The 18605-nt window shown below is 34.7% G+C and overlaps 1 protein-coding gene across 2 annotated transcripts; it reads right to left on the bottom strand.

The window, feature by feature from the left end:
• Positions 1-379: 379 nt before the first annotated feature.
• Positions 380-9356, bottom strand: LOC147273774 (RGPR-like protein). 2 transcript variants are annotated; one of them, XM_086256499.1, is made up of 13 exons: positions 7175-9356; positions 6517-6837; positions 5651-5779; positions 5442-5564; positions 5114-5284; positions 4856-4981; positions 4639-4773; positions 3535-3662; positions 3344-3452; positions 2943-3260; positions 2646-2783; positions 2217-2515; positions 380-1377 (listed from the first exon to the last, which is right to left on the bottom strand). In XM_086256499.1, exons 1-13 carry the CDS (start codon positions 8903-8905, stop codon positions 846-848), a joined length of 4260 nt encoding a protein of 1419 aa, XP_086112625.1. In that variant the 5' UTR covers positions 8906-9356; the 3' UTR covers positions 380-845. The 2 variants fall into 2 exon arrangements, with proteins under 2 accessions (XP_086112625.1, XP_086112626.1); XM_086256500.1 differs by having other exon boundaries at positions 2646-2768.
• Positions 9357-18605: the final 9249 nt, after the last annotated feature.

Below are 18605 nucleotides of genomic sequence, written 5' to 3'. Positions count from 1 at the left end.
TTTTGAGCCTTTTAATACGAGATATTAATATTATTTTGTATAACGGTACTAAAATTAATATATTGACACATATATAATCAATTTATATGTTATAATATAAGTGGATGTTATTAATATTATATCATATTAATATAAACACATCGTCAAATAATATTCTTATATATTGGATTAAATTAATTATACCACGTAACGGTATATCGATTATATCTTATAATTTTTCCTTTAATACGAGCAAAGGGATAAAAAGTGAAAGTTCTCCGCAATAGACGAAAGAAATTTGTTTATCTAGATAACAATGGAAACTTGTTTCAAATTTATTTAACATTTCTAGCTTTAAATGCTTGATTCAATTTCGTTGGCACTGGAAAAGCAATCTATATCCGAAGAACAAACAGGACATCTTATTTTTCCCTCGATTCAATACACTATCTTTTTCCTTGAGAAGATCGGTGGAGGTTCCTTTTTATCCACCTCAAGGAATATTTTCTGTTTTTAAACAAATGAACAAATGATCTGTACAATGGTGCCCATGCAGGCCTTTTAGTTAAAGAAAGGAAAAAAAAAAAAAAAAAAGAACCCAGCTCCCAAGCCTTAAATGGTGGCAACTCTCTGGGCATTCAAATAAAATATTGGCTCAGGATTTAGGAATTGCGCCAATTACATTTCAGCATACATGTTAGGGTGGGCGTGTAGGAATTTTAAGAAAGAAAATAATTGTTCTATGAACTTACTGCCGGCACATACCACCATTTTGACTTTTTGAGAGATGCAGGAGCAGGAACATCACAAGTATTGTATTGATCACTAGGAGCAAAACTTGATATTTACATCTTCATTACTTGGGCTCAAAGTTCCACTTCATGAAGATCATCACCAACACTGCCTCCATTCACTGGCACACGCATTAGAGAAGGCTCACTAGGCCTAAACAAAGCTGGGGACATGCCTAATGCCTCCCCTAGAGGTTTTATTTCACCCGGTTGAGATGGAGGGCTAAATATACCATTGGAGCTTCCACCCCAAGAGGCTGTCCTACGGGAGTGAGGTGGCTGAGAGGGAACAGATCCATTGGCATTTGAGGCAACTCCCATGCCTTGGATATTACTCATGCTTGGGTACCTCTGCATGGACGTTGATGATGAAGGTGGAGGCGTATGGAATGAATCATTCTTAGCAGATGTTGAAGGATTTTCATTAGTTGTAACATTTTCTTGCACACTTTCAACAATAGCCTCCATTGTCTGTTCACCTGGTGATGCTAGGCTGGGGATGAAAAACTTTGCATTGGCTGCAACAGCAGGCTTAACAGGTGGAATAGAAGGTGACTGGAACAAGTTTGCAGGCATTCCACCACTTTGGTTGAAAGTGTCAACATATCTGCCAAAATCCCATAAACAATAGTCAAGTCAAAATCATTCCTGTCATTTGCTTACTGGAAATTTTTGGGAAACGGCATAAGCTTTCAAGAATAATTCTTTCCTTTTTAAAGAAATTAGGTAATTTATCAAAAAGCATTGACTTGTTCTGCAAAGAGTTTTGCATACTAAAACCTTGAAACAACTTTGGGTGGAACGATTTAAAATGAGGGATTATGATTTGAACCTTTAGTGTAAATTGCTCAATTGGACTTCAAAAATGTAATCTCTTAGGTTCAAAGAATCCACATATAAACTTTGCTTATTTATGAAAAGGGGGGATTTCAAATGCTGAAGAAAAAAGTTTTATTTCAATTTTATGAACATAAGAAATTAATAATGCTAAGTCCACAAACTCAAATGAACCCTAAATTAACACGATGAAAATCAGGTATTCTTTCAATGCATTCAAAGACCAAGCTTGAAAGCCACCGAAAGTTTTAGTAAAAAGTAAAAAACTGTCTGTGTTTTAGTGTGGTCAGAATAACGCCCAAGTTCATTTTACCAGTAGGATTGCCAGTTGGGTGATCTGGTTCTCCAGTTCCGTACAGAAACCCCTGCTGGAGAGGAAGTCTGCTTTTAAAACAAAGTTTGACAGTTTGATTCAAACAATATTATGCCACCAACAATTTAAGGGCTTAAGGGCTGGGCAGTTTCATTCAAATATTCAAGTTCTCTGAAGCAACCCTTTGCTACAACAACAGAAAGGACTTGTAGTAATTCAACCAAGGACATCACTAAGATGACCTCCACTTAGAGAGAGAGAGAGAGAAAGAGAGAGAGAGAGAGAGTTTGTTGTACCTGGATCGAACACCCATCCGTCCACGAGCTGAGAATTGATTTGAGCTGGGTGGGATAGGTGGGGTCCCTGATGTTGGTACTGAAGAAGTTGAAGTTTGTGAATCTGGGCTTCCATTAGTGGGAGACCCTTCTTTCTTCAAAACAGATCTCAAGTTGTAATCAGACACACCATTTTGGAACGGTGTAGTTGTCGGCGGAGGAGGCAAGGCAGCTTCTTCAGCTGGGGGTACAGCACCTTCCTCGACCCATCTCTTAAGTTTTTCGTCATAGTAGAACTTATTTGTTTCTCCCAACTTAGCCTTTAGTAGCAAATGCATAAGAAAATTCATTATAGAAGGTTTACCAGAAAAAATAATTTCCATTGTTCTTTCTCAGAAAAAGAAGGGGGAAAAAGAAAAACCTAATATATAAAAGTACTTCAAAAACTACCTGTTTGCCTGGGCGAGGTCTTAAGACTAGACCAACAGTCTTTTGCAACAACTGTGACCCGAAACCAAAACGAGCGAAGCGAGAAGTCCCTCCTGAGGCTTTTCCTTGTGCATCAGATGAGTCCTTTGATGAATCAACCTGTTACCATGAGTTAGATGCCACATGGATTGTATAATCAAGCACACCGAAACCAAAGAGGTGATCAACGGCAAATATAGGGTGTTGTATTAATGTTGAGTATTTGTATGCGTGCAGATGTGAATTTCAAAATCTACCCATTCGGAGAGCATTACACACCTGTCTTGGAGTTCTACCAAAGTCTGGTTCTGAAACACTTCTGTTATGCATTGTCTTTCTATTGCCATCAGCTGCCCACTCACTTATGGGTTCCATTGAAGCAGAAGGTATTAATGACGACATGGCCATTGTTGATTGACTAGCAGATACTCTATGGACCATTGGCTGTTGGTAATGTTCATTACCTTGAGAACTTCCATGAGATGTGGATGGGGCAGGTGGCGGTAGGCCCCCAACAACACGATGTGCAGTACTATCCAAAAGGTTGAGCAATTTACCTACAAACTTTGTAGAAACCAAATTTACAGAGTATCCACCCTGCAAATTGAATGTGCATTCAGAGGGATTAGTCATAATAGCTCAAAGATGGTGAACATACAAACGATAGGACAAAAAAGTACCTGCTGATGGGTTCTAATCCTCTCCTCAAGGGATAATACTAGCTGCTTCCATGTTTCCACTTCAGGTGCTCTACCAGTTTTCAAAGACTTTAGTATTGTTTGACAGTACCTGAATTGAATGCACCTTGTTATGAAAACCAAATGTGAAAGAAAACATCAAATAGGAAAGAAAAAAACACACACATACTTACTTCAGCGAATCAGAAACTCTTCCAACTTCAGCAAGCATGTATGCATATATGAGCTTATACGGCTGAAATGGTAGAAGGATAAACTGAGAGTTTCCAAGCACCTTTGAATATTCATATAATTCAGTCCTCTGTCCAACCAACATAAGGACAAATTGAGTATAAGCTCAACAGAGAAATACGTAAGGTAATTAATAAGAGACTCTTATCAGGTAATTATTATGTCTCATTGCATATGAACAAACAAATAAGAATCACTTACAACAGGAGAAAATTTATATTGAAGATATGAGAGAAATTTTTGGGTAGAGATATAGTTTACTTAGTGAAAATGTCTGAATACTATAATCATTAGAGGAAAATACGATTCATATGCAGGACTACCAGGTGACATCACAACTTAGGAAAAATGTCAGAATACTGCGATTATCAAAGAAAAATAGGGTCGATATATAATAATACCAGTTGACATGGCAGTTCACTGTTACATTTCAAGTCAGATGATCTAACCATGTCTCCTATGATGGGTTTTACATTACTAGCAATAATCCCATGCTTTGTGTCAGGCGCATATCAACTCTTATTTATCTTTTCTCGCTTTATTGTCTTTTTTTTTTTTCTTTTTTGTTTCTGGATAAGAAAAAGGATGTTATGAAGTCATTATTTGTAGCTCATTGGGTATACATTAAAAGAAATAAAGATCAAACAGAGAAAGGAAGATAAATGAACAGGCTATGGTGAAAAGTATATAATGCATCCCACTCTATACAAAAACATCCAAAAAAATTCAATTATGATTTAGGAGAAGGGAAAAGAGAGACAAATGAGACTAGATGCTACTGATCTACAATGTCCAAGTCCTGGTTTATGTTAAGTGTAATCATACTGTGAAGTTACAGAAAGCATCAACTTTCGACCTTGTAATCTCTGATAAAGTTAACCATCTTACAGTTACTTGGAGTCCAGAACTACTAGCACTGTTTCATTAAAAGCATGCATTCTGCAAGGTACAACAGCGGCATCCAGAAAAGAGACTTGCACTAGAAGAAATTTCAGAAAAATAATGAAAGAGACAATGCATAGAAGATAACAGCATTCTGAAAGCACCTGAATGGCCTCTGGACTAGCATAAGTTCGGGGCAATTTCCAGTGATCTGCTCCAATTAGACACAGTCTTGCACTATCTGAGTAAGACTCAAAATTTGCTTCTGCAACTAAATAGCAGATGTGTGCTGCAGTAATCTGACACATAGCTCATGTCAGATAAAGGAATGAAAAGTTTGATAGATGTAAAGCAAACTAGTTACATGTTACGATATCATACCTCACTTCTATCCTTCCATAAGCAATCTCCAAGATGGATAATCACCAATTCATCATCTTTCGTTCTGTTTGCAGTTATCATAGCCAAATTCTCCTCCCAATCATCAAGCATTTTATTTGCACCAAACTGTAGTTATATAAGGAAAACAAAAGCCTTTTTAACGCAAAGGTATTGCTAAAAAATTTGGTACACTTTTTTATTTTTATTTTTCAAAAGAACTGAAAAAAAAAAAAGGCAAATCTGCTAAAAATATCTCACCTGTCCAAGCTGTTGAGGCGTATTAACAGCACCGGGAAAACTCATTTCAGATGGAGTGTCAGCAGAAAACACTTCAGCAGGTTGCCCCGCAATTAGCAGGCATAAAGTCCGCAAAGGTGATCCTGCAACCAGCTGGTGAAGTGCCATTTGCTTCACTGTATCAACATAGAACTGAATTGGTCCAAAGCCACCATCCCCACCAGAGGAAGAAAGAGGGAAAAAAAAAAAGGTGAGATGACTTCATGCTTCAGTATAAACTGACAATGTACCTCAAAAAAGCAAGCATCTGATTTAAGTTGCCAGATATAATGTGAAATGATCAACTAACCTGTTCGCCAAGCTGTGAAGCAAGAACAAGCGCGGGTCCCCACAACTGACCTCCTTGTGCACATTGTAAAGCCTCTTTCTTTCTACCAGAAACCAAAAGATTTTGTACCTCAGAAGCAGTTGCCTAGAACATACAATCAAACCTATTACAAAATGAAATTTTGACAATGAAGAGAAAAGAGATGGGTATCGGAATGATTTGTTCCATACCCGCATTTGTCCTTCTGAAGGCAAATTCTGCAAGCAGTGGCTAACAGCACAGTACTCACCAAATTGTACACTATTGGTCTTTGCAGATGCAAAAAGTTTGGCAACTGCTGATTCTGGAGTATCATTTTCCTATAGAGAAGAGAAGCCCAAAAGTATACCAAATACATATTAGTGATATTTCTATGGCTCTTAAAGAATAATATAGCTATAAAGAAAAATTGAGAAACCATTATGGGAAGATATGTCCTTATGAGAAGGAGAGAGAGAGAGAGACTCAATGCAGGACAATTTGAAAGAACAAGAATTCAACTTCAGACAAGTTTCAACAGTTACAGCTACAAAACAGTACCATTATTTCTCCAATACTTACAGAAGAACATAAATTCTTAAAGCAATCACTTTAAATAAGTTCATTGAACCTCCAATTGTATGCTCGATATAGCTTAGGTAACCACAGGAATACGAAATCGCTATTTTTCTGTCACATCTTTCCTAATAACTTAAAGCATCAAGAATAAGAATGTAACATCTCATAGAATTCCTTGTTACTGTGGCCTCAGAGCGTCAAATTTTGCATCTGAGTCACGCAGTTACGCCATAATAATTAAGGCAGCTTGATGAAAGGGGCATTGGAAAGCATTTATCTCATATAACTTTTGCTTTAGGCTTATAGAGAGTCCACTATCACAATAATACAGCGGATCATGGCATGACAACCTTACCTAGTTACATCCTATATAGACATCATACAGTTATCAGTAGAAGTACGTAAACAGAAAATTGCAGTCTTAAATGTACGGAAACAACAAGAGTAATAAAAGTGGCTCACATTAGAAACAAGATCAAAGGACAGGAATGTGATTTACCCTCAATACAGTGTCGGTACCAAAAGGAGATCGAAGTTTTCCATAATGTTGACAACCTATCTTTAGCAAAGAAAGAAGCAACCTCAATATTTTGCCTTTCCTATAGTCCAAGTCGGGTGATTCACAGTTAGCAATCCTCTCATCAATCCATTTGTTCAACTCTTTACTTCCAACATTCCCTCCAACCAAGGGACCTGGAAAGGACTGTTGGCACAAAGCGTGAAAATAATCACAACTACTCTTTCCAAAACTTGAAGCACCAGTCTTTTCCGTGAAAACTTCCATCAGGTTCAGAACAGAAATTGAGCCTCCTACGGGAGCCTTCACCCAATAATAAAACATGAAAAATTAGGCCTTTCACGACATCAATGTAAACAAACAGTTGAATGCTCCATTTGGCCACAACTCTAAGATAATATAAGAAAAGATTTTGGGACCAACCAAATTGTATTTAAAAAAAAATCCAGTCAGTAAATCTTAATACAGTAATATCAATCGATAAAAACAATTATTTCTAGCTTTTATTTTTATTCCAGGAAACTAGTGCAAGATATAACAACCTTAAAAGATTTGGCCCTGTATTTCCTTCCCTCAGCCTTTTGTCAACCAAATGGAGCCTTAAATAATCTTAAAAAGAGAAAAGGTTTCAAGGCATCACCTGGCTTCCATATGACGAATTACTAAGACTACTATTGTCCTTCATTACAATGAGTTTTCCGCCAAATCCAAAAGTTACTAGGGCATGTGGAGGACGCCCAGCAGATGATCTTCCTACACTAGGAGCATATGAAAATTGATTGCCACTCTGAATAGATTGTTGTGAATAATTTACAGGTTTTTGACTGCCGTAGTAATCATCTGAAAATTGTGTTTGTTCATTCAGCTTTGCATTTCCTTGATTAAACTGCTGGTTAAAGTTTCCACCTGGGATGAAGCTTTGGAACCCAACAGTCCCATTAGCCTCACCACGACCTTGGCTTGCTTTGTTGTACAAAGGAACTGCTCCGAAAGAATTTACCAACTTCTGCTGATCCTTGTTGACTGCTGTTGAACCAAATGAATTACTCAATTGCTGGTTTCCACCATAACTTGAAAAAGCCTCAGTTTTAGCAGTGTTAGCTGCAGCTTCAGCTTGCCACATATTTGAACCCTGCTGATTGTAATTACCATAAGACCCACCCCAGCTTCCATCTTGACCTTGGCTACCAACCCCTTGTGACCCATAATTGCCAGCATGCCCATACTCACTATATAAACTACTATCATTCTGGACATGCGCAGTCGATTGCAAAGACGAATTATACGCCTCCAATGACCGCCATTCTTGGGCAATTGTGTCGTAATACCAACCAGGGTATTCGGGATTGAAAACCATATGTTCCGGGTACCCATTAGCCGTCCCATGTGAGAACTGATCCCAGTTAGACAAACTACCAGTAGTGCTAGTTTCAGTCACAATTCCTGCAACAGACTGTGCTGTTTGCTGCAAATAAGAAACCTCCGTTGTATTATTATCAGAGACAGCGGCCCAATCACCAGCAGCAGAGGCCGATTCAGTGCCAAAGCTCCCATGAGCACTGGCAGCCCCATCAAAAGTGTCCACTTGATACCATTGTCCGGTGTTAGAGTCATACTTCCAACCTGGATAGAGACTTTCCCAATACTCTGTACTATTTAGATCCGGCTGCTGCTCATTTCTACTTTCCTCCACAGCTGCTCCATAAGCTTGATGAGTCTGACTAGACTCTTGATATTGCTCGGTATAAACCGAATTGTTCAAACCCTCGGCTGTATGATGATCTTCATTACTGGGTATAGTTGTCGATTCAGTACTCAAATTTTCGTCCACTTTGGTAGGAAAATCCCCAGACTGATCTCCCAATTCATTGAAAAAATCCGAATACGATCCAAACCCATGACTCCCATTTTCTGCAGAATCAGCATAAAACGCACCCCACCCGACCTCCTTAACACCTGAGGCCCCGGAATCATTGCTCTTGCTCCCGGTCGAATCCGAAACCAATTGGGATCCCGCCCCATCATTGCTGGACTCAATTACTCCATCAAAACTAACCGAATTCGAATTCTTCGGCTCATTTACGCTATCAAACCCGAATGGTTCGATTGAATTCGACTCTTCCGAAACCAAATCGACATGACCCTTTTCGTCTTTCTTTTCAGCTTTCTTCTCAGCACCCGAAGAATCCTCAGATGCAGCTACAGAATCACCAATACTCAGATTGGCGAAGGCCTTTACGTCATCGGAATCGCTTCCTTCGTTGGTTTTGGGGCCCGATTCGGGGGGCCCCAGGTCTTCTTCAACCAATTTATCAAAGAAATCCTCGTCGGTCTGATCCTCCACCTGAAATGGAGGAGGATTCGAAGCCATCAACCAAATCCGCGACGCAATTCACCGCTTCAAATCCTTCTAAAACTACACACACCTCCCCCAAAAGCCAAAAGCCTCGAAATTGGAGCTCCAATACAACGATGAGCCCGAGATCCAGAGACAAACATGCACAAACCCACCTCCAAATCACCAATCCCAAAACACACAGACAATACAACCCCGAAACGAACGAGATCTAGGGTTTCTGAGCTCCCCTGCAAATTCTAGAACTGCAAATCAAGCAAAACCGATATCGCAGATTTGGATTTTTTTGGCTTGAATTCAACGCATTGCGTTCGAAAGAGAAATACCATAAATTCAATTTAAAAAAAAAACAAAATAACATACAGATCGATGGAATTTCACAATAAAAATCCAAGAGAGAAAGAGAAAGAGAGAAAGAAAATGTTTGTGTTTGAGAGAGAGTCTGAGAGTTGAGGAAAGCCCTCGATTTCGCACCTCCCACCCACCAAGAGCTTCGCTATTATAATTTTAGTTTATTTATTTTGATTTTAAATTTTTTTACTTTTCTGTCTTTTTGTTTATAATTATTTTCCCAATTTTCCAATTTTACCCGCCATATGTAACATGCAGTTAATAAAATTACGGTGAAGTTTGTCTGATCGTCTCATTAAATGAGAAAAACGACTGGTTTTGGAATATGAGATCATGGCTTTGCCTACATTTTGAGCTGGAAATAGCATTCTACTACTTCCTACGTGGTAGCATAGTGGGAACATAGCCACGTGTTTCCGCAAATAGGAGTTTTTTTTTTTTTTTTTTTTAACAAAATTTAAGGGTTTTTTTGCCCTTTTCTTTGAGGAGGTTATATGACTTATATCTAATATACTACCTCACAAGAAAAAAAAAAAAAAAAAAAAAGAGTTTTCTGACATTTAACCAACAAAATCTACTGTTGTGCATTTGTGTATGTGAATGTGACCCCTCTTAGATTGCCCTTTTGTTTGTAAATCCAATTATTTGAATGACTTATATATTAATGATGTCATATAGCGATTATATAACTTGAAATCAATTTATAGGATTTTTCTTTTTTTTCACACATAAGATCTTCTCATCATTATGGGTTTCATAAATTACAAGTTATATTTTCACCCATCTTATTTTTACACTTTTTATTAAATTTGAAAAAAATATTAAAATATTATTCACACTTTTCTTTATTCATATAATACCTTTGATATACCAACTCAAACATAATAAACATTTTTACCCATCCAATAATTACTGACAACTTCTTTTTCGTAATATATATATATATATATACACACATGAAAGTTGAAACCAACTCGTAGCTATTATGCATGAACGCCCAGTTGCCAAGCTTGCTAACTGTTTCTTCTTTAGCTTGATATTCATATATGAAAGAGATAAAACAAGGACATAGCTTGGAGCAATCAAAAACCTACCTGTGCTCTCTTGGTTACTCAACCTTATTCTTTCTTTCATTTGTATATCTTCTCACCACACCAATCTTCTTGACTCTATGTGTTAACCTTATTACTTCCTATTCACTAGGTAAATTCTTTCCGATGTCAATTTGATTGTCCATAACCCAAAAATAGTATAATAAAAGGAGTAAAGATATGGAAAATAAAATAAAATTTAGAGCTTATGGAGTTTAGGTTATTAATTATAAGGTGGTGTGTGAGTAGGGAGGGGTGGATAGAATAGATTTATATTCTTTTTTTTTTTAGTCAAGTCCTTAGAGGTTATTTTATAAAAAGATAAATTTCTCATTATTTTTTTCATTTAAATATGGGTGAGAAAATAAGATATGGGGGTGGGAATATAACCACTCTTTATATATTTACATTAGACAGTGTATTATTGATATAAGCGAATGGTGTTTCTTGTAGACTATAGTTTTCCAATTTTCCATTCTCATACGAGGTCGGAAAGTTTATTGGTCACAGGTTGATACGAAGTGATTCATCGTGTTTAAACATGAGCTTATCATTCGTTAGGGATGGTTCATAGATTATCAAATTTCCAGAAATGGAATGAGAAGTAGTTAGGCCCAAGTAATGTAAAAAAAATATTTAAAACTTCACGTGAAAGTACATAAAGATCCAAGACCCCATTTAGATAATTTGCCTAAAATCCCTAAATTCTTAAGAGTTAAGACCAACCCTAAAGGCTAAAGCTCACCTTTAAATGTTATAGTTTTATACTTTAATTGTATATCATACAATCCCTGTAACAAAGAAAAGCTTATATACCTATTTGCTATTTGGGTTTGATTAGGGACAGAGCGGTGGATCTATCATCCTCTATGTGTTGTGGGTAATTGTCCATTTGTCCTTGTGGTAATTAATTGTCTTAAAAAGTTTTTGTACATTTACAAATTTGTCCTCAGCTCTTTACACAAACTTTACAAAATTGACCAAAAGGAGTAATTAGGAAGTTTAGACTAATTTAGTATTAAAAAAGTTGGAAACATTGATTTAATGTGTTTATTAGCTTTCCAATTAACTGCTGATCTTTCAACAATTAAATTCAAATTGATTGTAAACACGAAGAATTGATTGGTTAGAGCAGTCAAAAGGAAGGTAATGTCATGTCTTATAATTTTAGAAAAATAAATATAATGTCATCGCATATGTTATATGTATGTCTTTTTCCCTTCTTTTAGAAAGAATGGTGTTCCACCAAGAAGCCTCTAACATATATTTAATAACACACAAGCCACTTTGTTTCTAAGTTTTAGATTTACTTTGTTGAACAATACTAGGCAACTCAATTTTTTCTTTATCAATGTTTTTCGTTTAAATCTATATGACAAGTTACGTGTGATGATATCACATTAAGTACTGAGTCAGTCATAATCCAAATACACGAGTCAAACGGATTCACAATATTAACGTACTGAGTCAATCATAGTCCAAATACACTCAAATCTCAAACAAAATATTAAATATCCATAAAAAAACTAAATCCTAAAAGCAAAACTACAAAGCTCAAAATAGAATCCTCCATCTAAAACATATGTGATATGGTATTGGTTTTCTCTTACATGTAATGATGTGATGGGATAATGTTATGGTACTATAAGTTGAGACGAGAAATAAAAATAAGTAACATTTTGCCTACATTTTATGAAAAAAAAAAAAAGATTCACCAAAAATTATTTGTCAATATAAGCATAACTTGTGGATGTGTATGCTATAGAGTTTATGTACAGGCAATGCTATTCAGCCTACCTATTTTTCCAACCTAACTATGTGAGAGACTAACATGTAATGACGTGATGTCGTATATTATATCCATGTAAGTTGAAAAAGAAAAACATAAAAAATATAGAATAAGTAATATTTTCCTTCTTACGCTACATTATCATATGATAAAAGAAATAGAAATAATAGTTGTATATATCCATAAATAGTATATACATATATACACCCATGGTAGAAGTTTTTTTGTTGATCAACTTTCTAAGATACTGACTTTATGGAGGCAAATAGCCTAGAAGACAAAAAGTTACATTAACAAGCTCAAATGCCCTAACAGGCTAGTCACATCAAATACATAAATAAATAAAAAAAAAGGCCAAAATCCACAAAACAACAAATACACTTCATTGGACAAGTATATTACAGTTTTTTTCTTTTTTCTCTATTTTATGATTGATTTGCATGTAAAAAAATGTTTCTATTATCTTCTTGGTTAAAAGACCATTCACCCAACTTTCAAACTCATTCCCATTCTTGGAGCAATACATAAAGGTCATATTTTTTTGGCTGTAATCCAAAGTTTGGAATAAGAATTAGATTTCATTCCAGGAAGATTTGATATTTGGTTGATTGGAAAGGAAACAAAACTAAGGAATTGACCTTAGTTGACTCTAAACTAATTCCATAAAAAAAGAGGAATAAAAATACCATGAGGGGGGTGGTATTTCTATTCCATAGTTAATCTGAAATGTAAAAAATTACCATATGTATTCTTTTATTATTTGGCTATATTGAAAAATTAGAAAATATAATAGGAAAGATTATCAAACGTTGAGAAATAGGAAATATTGGCACATAATTATGACACCTATCTTTCCTATTATATTGATATGTGTAAATTACCAAATCAGAAAATATAACAGGAAATATTACCATTAACTTTGATTATGTTTTTATTCCAAACATTAGAATAGAAATTGAAAACTCATTACATTCCGGGATAGACAGGAATATGAGTGCAATTACTATTCATATTCTAGGATTCCGGTCAAACAAACGGGGCCAAATTGTGGAGGCGTATGCAAATAATATAATATGTAATCATGGTCCACCCTGTACTCTCATTATTTGCACTTTTAAGTGGACAAATACAAATTTTCTTGTATGTTAATTTATATAGGGTAATGCTATTTTGTTGGATATATACCATGATATATTGCTAAATTATCTAAAGAATTATACATTCAAATTAAATAAATATCTATTAAACTAATAGAAAATTGGGATTAAATATCAAATATCAATAGTTTTTCAGCAAGACACTAATTTTTTTTTTAGTTTAGGTATTAACCTAGAGCAAGACATTTTGAATTAGGTCATAAATCAATTTGTTATACAGTTGTGATTGTCGAACTTAGTTGTGACTATTCGAAATTTATAAAAATTCAAAGTTTATAAAAGTCTAATGCTTTTGATTTAGGTTTGGGAGATGAAGTCCTATAACCTAGAGACTAAACATTAAAGTTTAAGCCTTGCAAACACTGAAAAAACAACAAATCAATAAAAAGTTGTGACTATTAAACAGTCATAGCTCAGTAAAACCATATTTTTTTAAGTTGGTACCTAAATTGAAATTTAGTATCTAAAGTGAAATGACATAAATATTTTAGTAATTAAAATGAAATAACATTGAAATTTGATACATAAAGTCAATAGACCTTTAAACTAATAGTTTAAATTAATAGTTTGATAATATAATATGTTAATGTACAATAGTTCATCGCACACCATATGCAACATGTCGCACATGACGTAGCTTAATCTATTGGGCCTAAACAAGCAGAATGGATCATTTGGATCCAGACGATGGGCCAACTTTTACCCTGAGCCTAAGGGCGACTCATCTAGGAAATTGCTTGAGGAGGTTTGCTTTCTTCATCCTAGTATCTTCTTGCATGTTTACTACATATTAAATAATTATGGTTTGATTCTTCAAATACATGCCTATCACACAGCCCTGCGAACACCTTTTTTTACGTTGACACGATCTTGTTCTTATGACTTCTGCAGGTGCAAAACAACTACTTTTTGGTCAGTTTGGTAGATGAGGACTACATGCATGGTGGTGACCTTTTTTCTCTTTTTTTGAACGAACTCTTCAATTTCTTAAAGCTACATTTAAGAATCATTTTGGATATATCTTTTGTACATACCTAACACGATAGTTAGGGTTACATGGTTTATTTATTTTGTACAAACCAAGACATGGGTTTGATATGTTTTGTGCGTACCTAACATGGTACGTATTTTGAACAAACCAAGACATAGGTTTAATTATGGATGGAGATTTTTAAATGCCACAAATGTATTTATATGTTGTGTGTGTGTTAGATGTTGAGCTTAATTTATATGTTGTTCTTGTATACCATTTACTCTTCATTCCACTATGTGTACTACTAATTATCTATTTTTTATAATTAATTTTGTATAAAACTCGGGATTTGTGGCATAAATCCCTACTTTTTTTGCTTTTGTTTTCTTCAAAATCAAGGAGAAAATTCCTTCAAACTACTTTTATTTGTTTTCTTAGTTTTCAAACACACATATTTAAATTAACTCACAACATAACAATCAATTTCATTGAATAGAAAGAGCCACGTGGGCGTACAAGAAATGCATAAACAAGCAAATGACCAAGAGGCCAAAAAAAAAAAAAAGCAAACAAATCAAACTAAAAACACAAAGCTATAAAAAAAAAAAAAAAAGGCAAAAGTTCAATTTAGACAAAGATCTTTGACCAAAAACTAAAAAACAAATATCAAAACGAACCAAGCAGCTATGCTTCAAATGGTTCCACCATGTCAATCATAAACCTGAACCTACTGAGAACATCATGCACTGTAGATAAATAGCTTGGCCATATAGCGGTTAAGGTTCGATCTGCTTGAAGGTAATTTTTTTTGCCCGGAATATAGTGTGCGCCGAAGTTTCTACAATAGCGTAGGTAGTCGAATGAATTTTCAACATTGTATGGAGTCCCACTAATATAATCAAGATTTTCAATGTAGTAAGAAAATTCTTTACACTTGCTCTTAATCTCTGCGTCAAAATCCAATAAATCACCTAACTTAGCTCTTAATCTCTGTTTCATTTACTGAAAAAGTCCTAGATCAGTTCTTGGAAGATTCATAACTATAGTATTAGCTTTTTTCCTGTACTTATATCTATGGTGGGCCAACAATAATACCGGGTGATACAGAGATGTAAGGATGATGTATCACCTAGTATTATTGTTGGCCTACCAGAGATGTAAATATATGAAAAAAGCTAATATTATAGTTATGAATTTTTCAAGAACCGATCTAGGACTTTTTCAGCAAATGAAACAGAGATTAAGAGCTAATTTAGGTGATTTACTAGATTTTGATGCAGAGATTAAGGGCAAGTGTAAAAAAATTTCTTACTACATTGAAAATCTTGATTATGTTAGTGAGACTCCATACAATGTTGAAAATCCATTCGACTACCTACGCTATTGTAGAAACTTCGACGCACACTATAGTCTGACAAACAGCGTACTGTACTGCGAATGATCGTAAAGACCATTTTGTGCACAATCTAAGTCCGCCTGGGATAAGAATGTTTCATACTATTTCACAGTATAAATCAATGTCATAATTTGGAATGGTTGCGTTGTGGGCGTTGGGGAGCCCCAACTTCGCTACAAAGTGTTCAACATCAGTAGTAACCAAGAATATAATAGTTACTTTTCCATACACATGCCCTCTCTCTCTCTAAAAAAACCAAATGGCAGAATACACATGTGTACAAGAAGAAAGCAAAAGCAAAAGCAAAAGCAAAAGCAAAAGTAAAAAATAAAATAAAAATGTAAAATATAATACCTGAAGATTTGAGTAAGTGCAAGAAAGAGATGATAACAGCCAATTAGCCAAATTTACCTATTTGAACAACCTAGCTACCTACGTTCAGAAAGTCCATGAATGTTCTTTCAGAAGATTCTGTGATAACAGTAGAAGTTTGAGTTGGTACTATTACTTTTACTAAAAAGCGACAATCTTGAAGTGAGAAAATCTTCCACATTATAACAGAATCCATATCATCCGAGTGATGGTGGATAAGTATGAGAATTCTTTCATGGTGAATATTGTATGACCTGGTATATATGTTCGGGTTGTTGTAATTAAGAGCTCTTTTTTCATGGTTCAGCTCACACCCAATAGGAAGATCCATGAGAGAGTGAGAAAGCAAGACTGTTTCTTTAGTGTGTTGAGCTGGGCACAAACAAGGATCTAATCATTAATAAAATACAACAACACAGTTGCATTAATAAGACACAACAACTCATGAATGATCATTAATAAGACACAACAACACAGTCGCAATAATCAGACACAACAACCCATAAGACAGTTGTATAATTATCATTAAATTAAAGGTGTTTTGTTCTGTCTTTTTTTCTGCTCCTTTCTTTATTTGTTGTTCAACTCGCACGGCAATTTTTCACTTTCCAACTCTTTTTCTTTTATTTAATTTTTTTTTTCCAAAGAATCATGTTTATATGAACAAGGTATATGTGATACTAGAGATTTTTACGTCATAGCATGAAGATCTTTATGTCGTAGCCGTAAAGATTTTTATGATGGAATCGATCCTGCTACCACCAGGATCGGTACTCCAGGAGCTGCGTTTTGATAAGATCAATCCTTCTATCACAAGAAAAGAGACGATGATTGTTGGTCAATCTCAAAAGCTAATTGTTTGGGATTAATACTCTATAGAAACCGACAAGCAAATAAGCTTGTCTGCACAACATTTTAACATTAAAATGTTGTGCATGTGCTGTTTCATAGGGATCTTTCCGAAACATGTAACTTTGTGGGAAGCAAACAAAGTATGATTTATCTTCCTAGTGATTAACCCTATCGCAAGTGACGCCCAATTAATGTAAGTAAAACAAACTCTAGTTTTGAGAATATGTTATTCGCCTCTTCTTGGAGAGAAATCTCTCCCGTAGTCCCACAAAAATTTTATTTTATTATTTGTGCGAAGTTTTTTAGTATATCTTCAAAAGAATTAAAGTTTGTTAATAATCGGGCTTTTTGATTTTTTTCCTTAAATAGATTTTTTCCACTATTTTAACCATTGCAAGACATCTTCTTGAAACAATATAATCTATAAATTTTTCTTTACTCCAACTAGTTTTGTGGTTGAATATGACAATGGACAAGGATTAGGCCTAATCATCTATAATCATTTCTTGATCTTTAAATGGAACATTTGTTAAATCAAGATATATAGGTTCCATTATGAGTTATGATTTACTTATTCATGTCATCTTTCCTCGTATAGCATGAAGATGAATCTTCATTTATGTTAATGTATTATCGATTTTGAGTTTTTCTCATATAATCTTTGAAGTCTTCAATATTTTAAATTCTTTTAATGGTGTTTCAACATTTCTTTTTCATAGACTTACTTGGCTTTTATGATCAGTATGATTAGTATCTATTTTACTATTACTGTCACTGTCACTGTCACTATCATTCACCACGCTTGTTGCAGGAGAATCATTATCAATTGTGTTTCTTCACTGTCTGAAAGTTAGTTTACTTCATGATTAAAGTGAAAAAGTAAATCTTTATATTTGAGAAAAGTTGTTTGAATTTGTTACAAAATTTTATTTCTTTCTTCTACTGTAAGATTGAGATCTTTGTATAACTTAATGACGTATTTATTTTGTATTTTTTCTGGAAAATAGAAGAAAAATATACATAAAAGAATATGATTTTGTTTCTACTGATTGACATTTACAAACTACTGGAGATAAGTGTACAGTAGAAGTGCACCCAGTGCTAAAAGAATACATAGAAGTAAGCTTTAAACTGGAATATGACATAATCAATGAGTTCTTATACTGATTACATTAGTCAATGAGTTATTCTAATTACATTTATTATCTTTCAATTGCAAACTGAAGGGAAAATTACTGCGTCCAAAAGACTTCAACTTGAAAGAGTGTGAACATATGCAATGTTTAGGGAGAATAGGGTATATTCATAATTTTTGCTTATATCACGGTTATAGACAATGTTTGCACGCGATAGTGGTAGTCGTCACGGAAACACTGAAGATGAGGGTGTATCAGAAATAGTTAGGGATATACGTGCGGAGAGAATGGTACATAAAAATAAAGCGTGTTAGAGATGATGAAATAATGGGCATAAATTTCTATAGAGCATCATTTCTCATCTTATAGCATGAGTGTAAGGGAATGTAGAGAGTATAAATGTAAAATTTTCTTATTAATGAAGAAACAGTTAATTTATTGAGACCAAGAAATTTTAAACTTCTTATTACCCTAATATTATAATGACGGTTCACATAGAAATAACAAGGTAGAGAAAAAACATAGCATGCAAAAAATATAAGAATGTAGCAGCAGAACCGATCTTCTAGGGGCTGCGTCTTGACGTAACAAATTTTAT

The sequence above is a fragment of the Dryas octopetala genome, chromosome 9 (assembly GCF_963921425.1).
Source record: "Dryas octopetala chromosome 9, drDryOcto1.1, whole genome shotgun sequence".
Classification (NCBI taxonomy): domain Eukaryota; kingdom Viridiplantae; phylum Streptophyta; class Magnoliopsida; order Rosales; family Rosaceae; genus Dryas; species Dryas octopetala.
Note: the sequence above shows the minus strand (reverse complement) of the source record. Positions and strands in the feature narration are given on the sequence as shown.

Coding starts and splice junctions, on each gene's coding strand:
- LOC147273774 (XM_086256499.1), bottom strand. CDS start 8,905: ATGGCTTCGAATCCTCCTCCATTTCAGGTGGAGGATCAGACCGACGAG. Junction 4,774..4,855: donor TATGGAAGGATAGAAGTGAG/GTATGATATCGT, acceptor GCTATGTGTCAG/ATTACTGCAGCACACATCTG. Junction 2,516..2,645: donor GACCTCGCCCAGGCAAACAG/GTAGTTTTTGAA, acceptor TTGCTACTAAAG/GCTAAGTTGGGAGAAACAAA.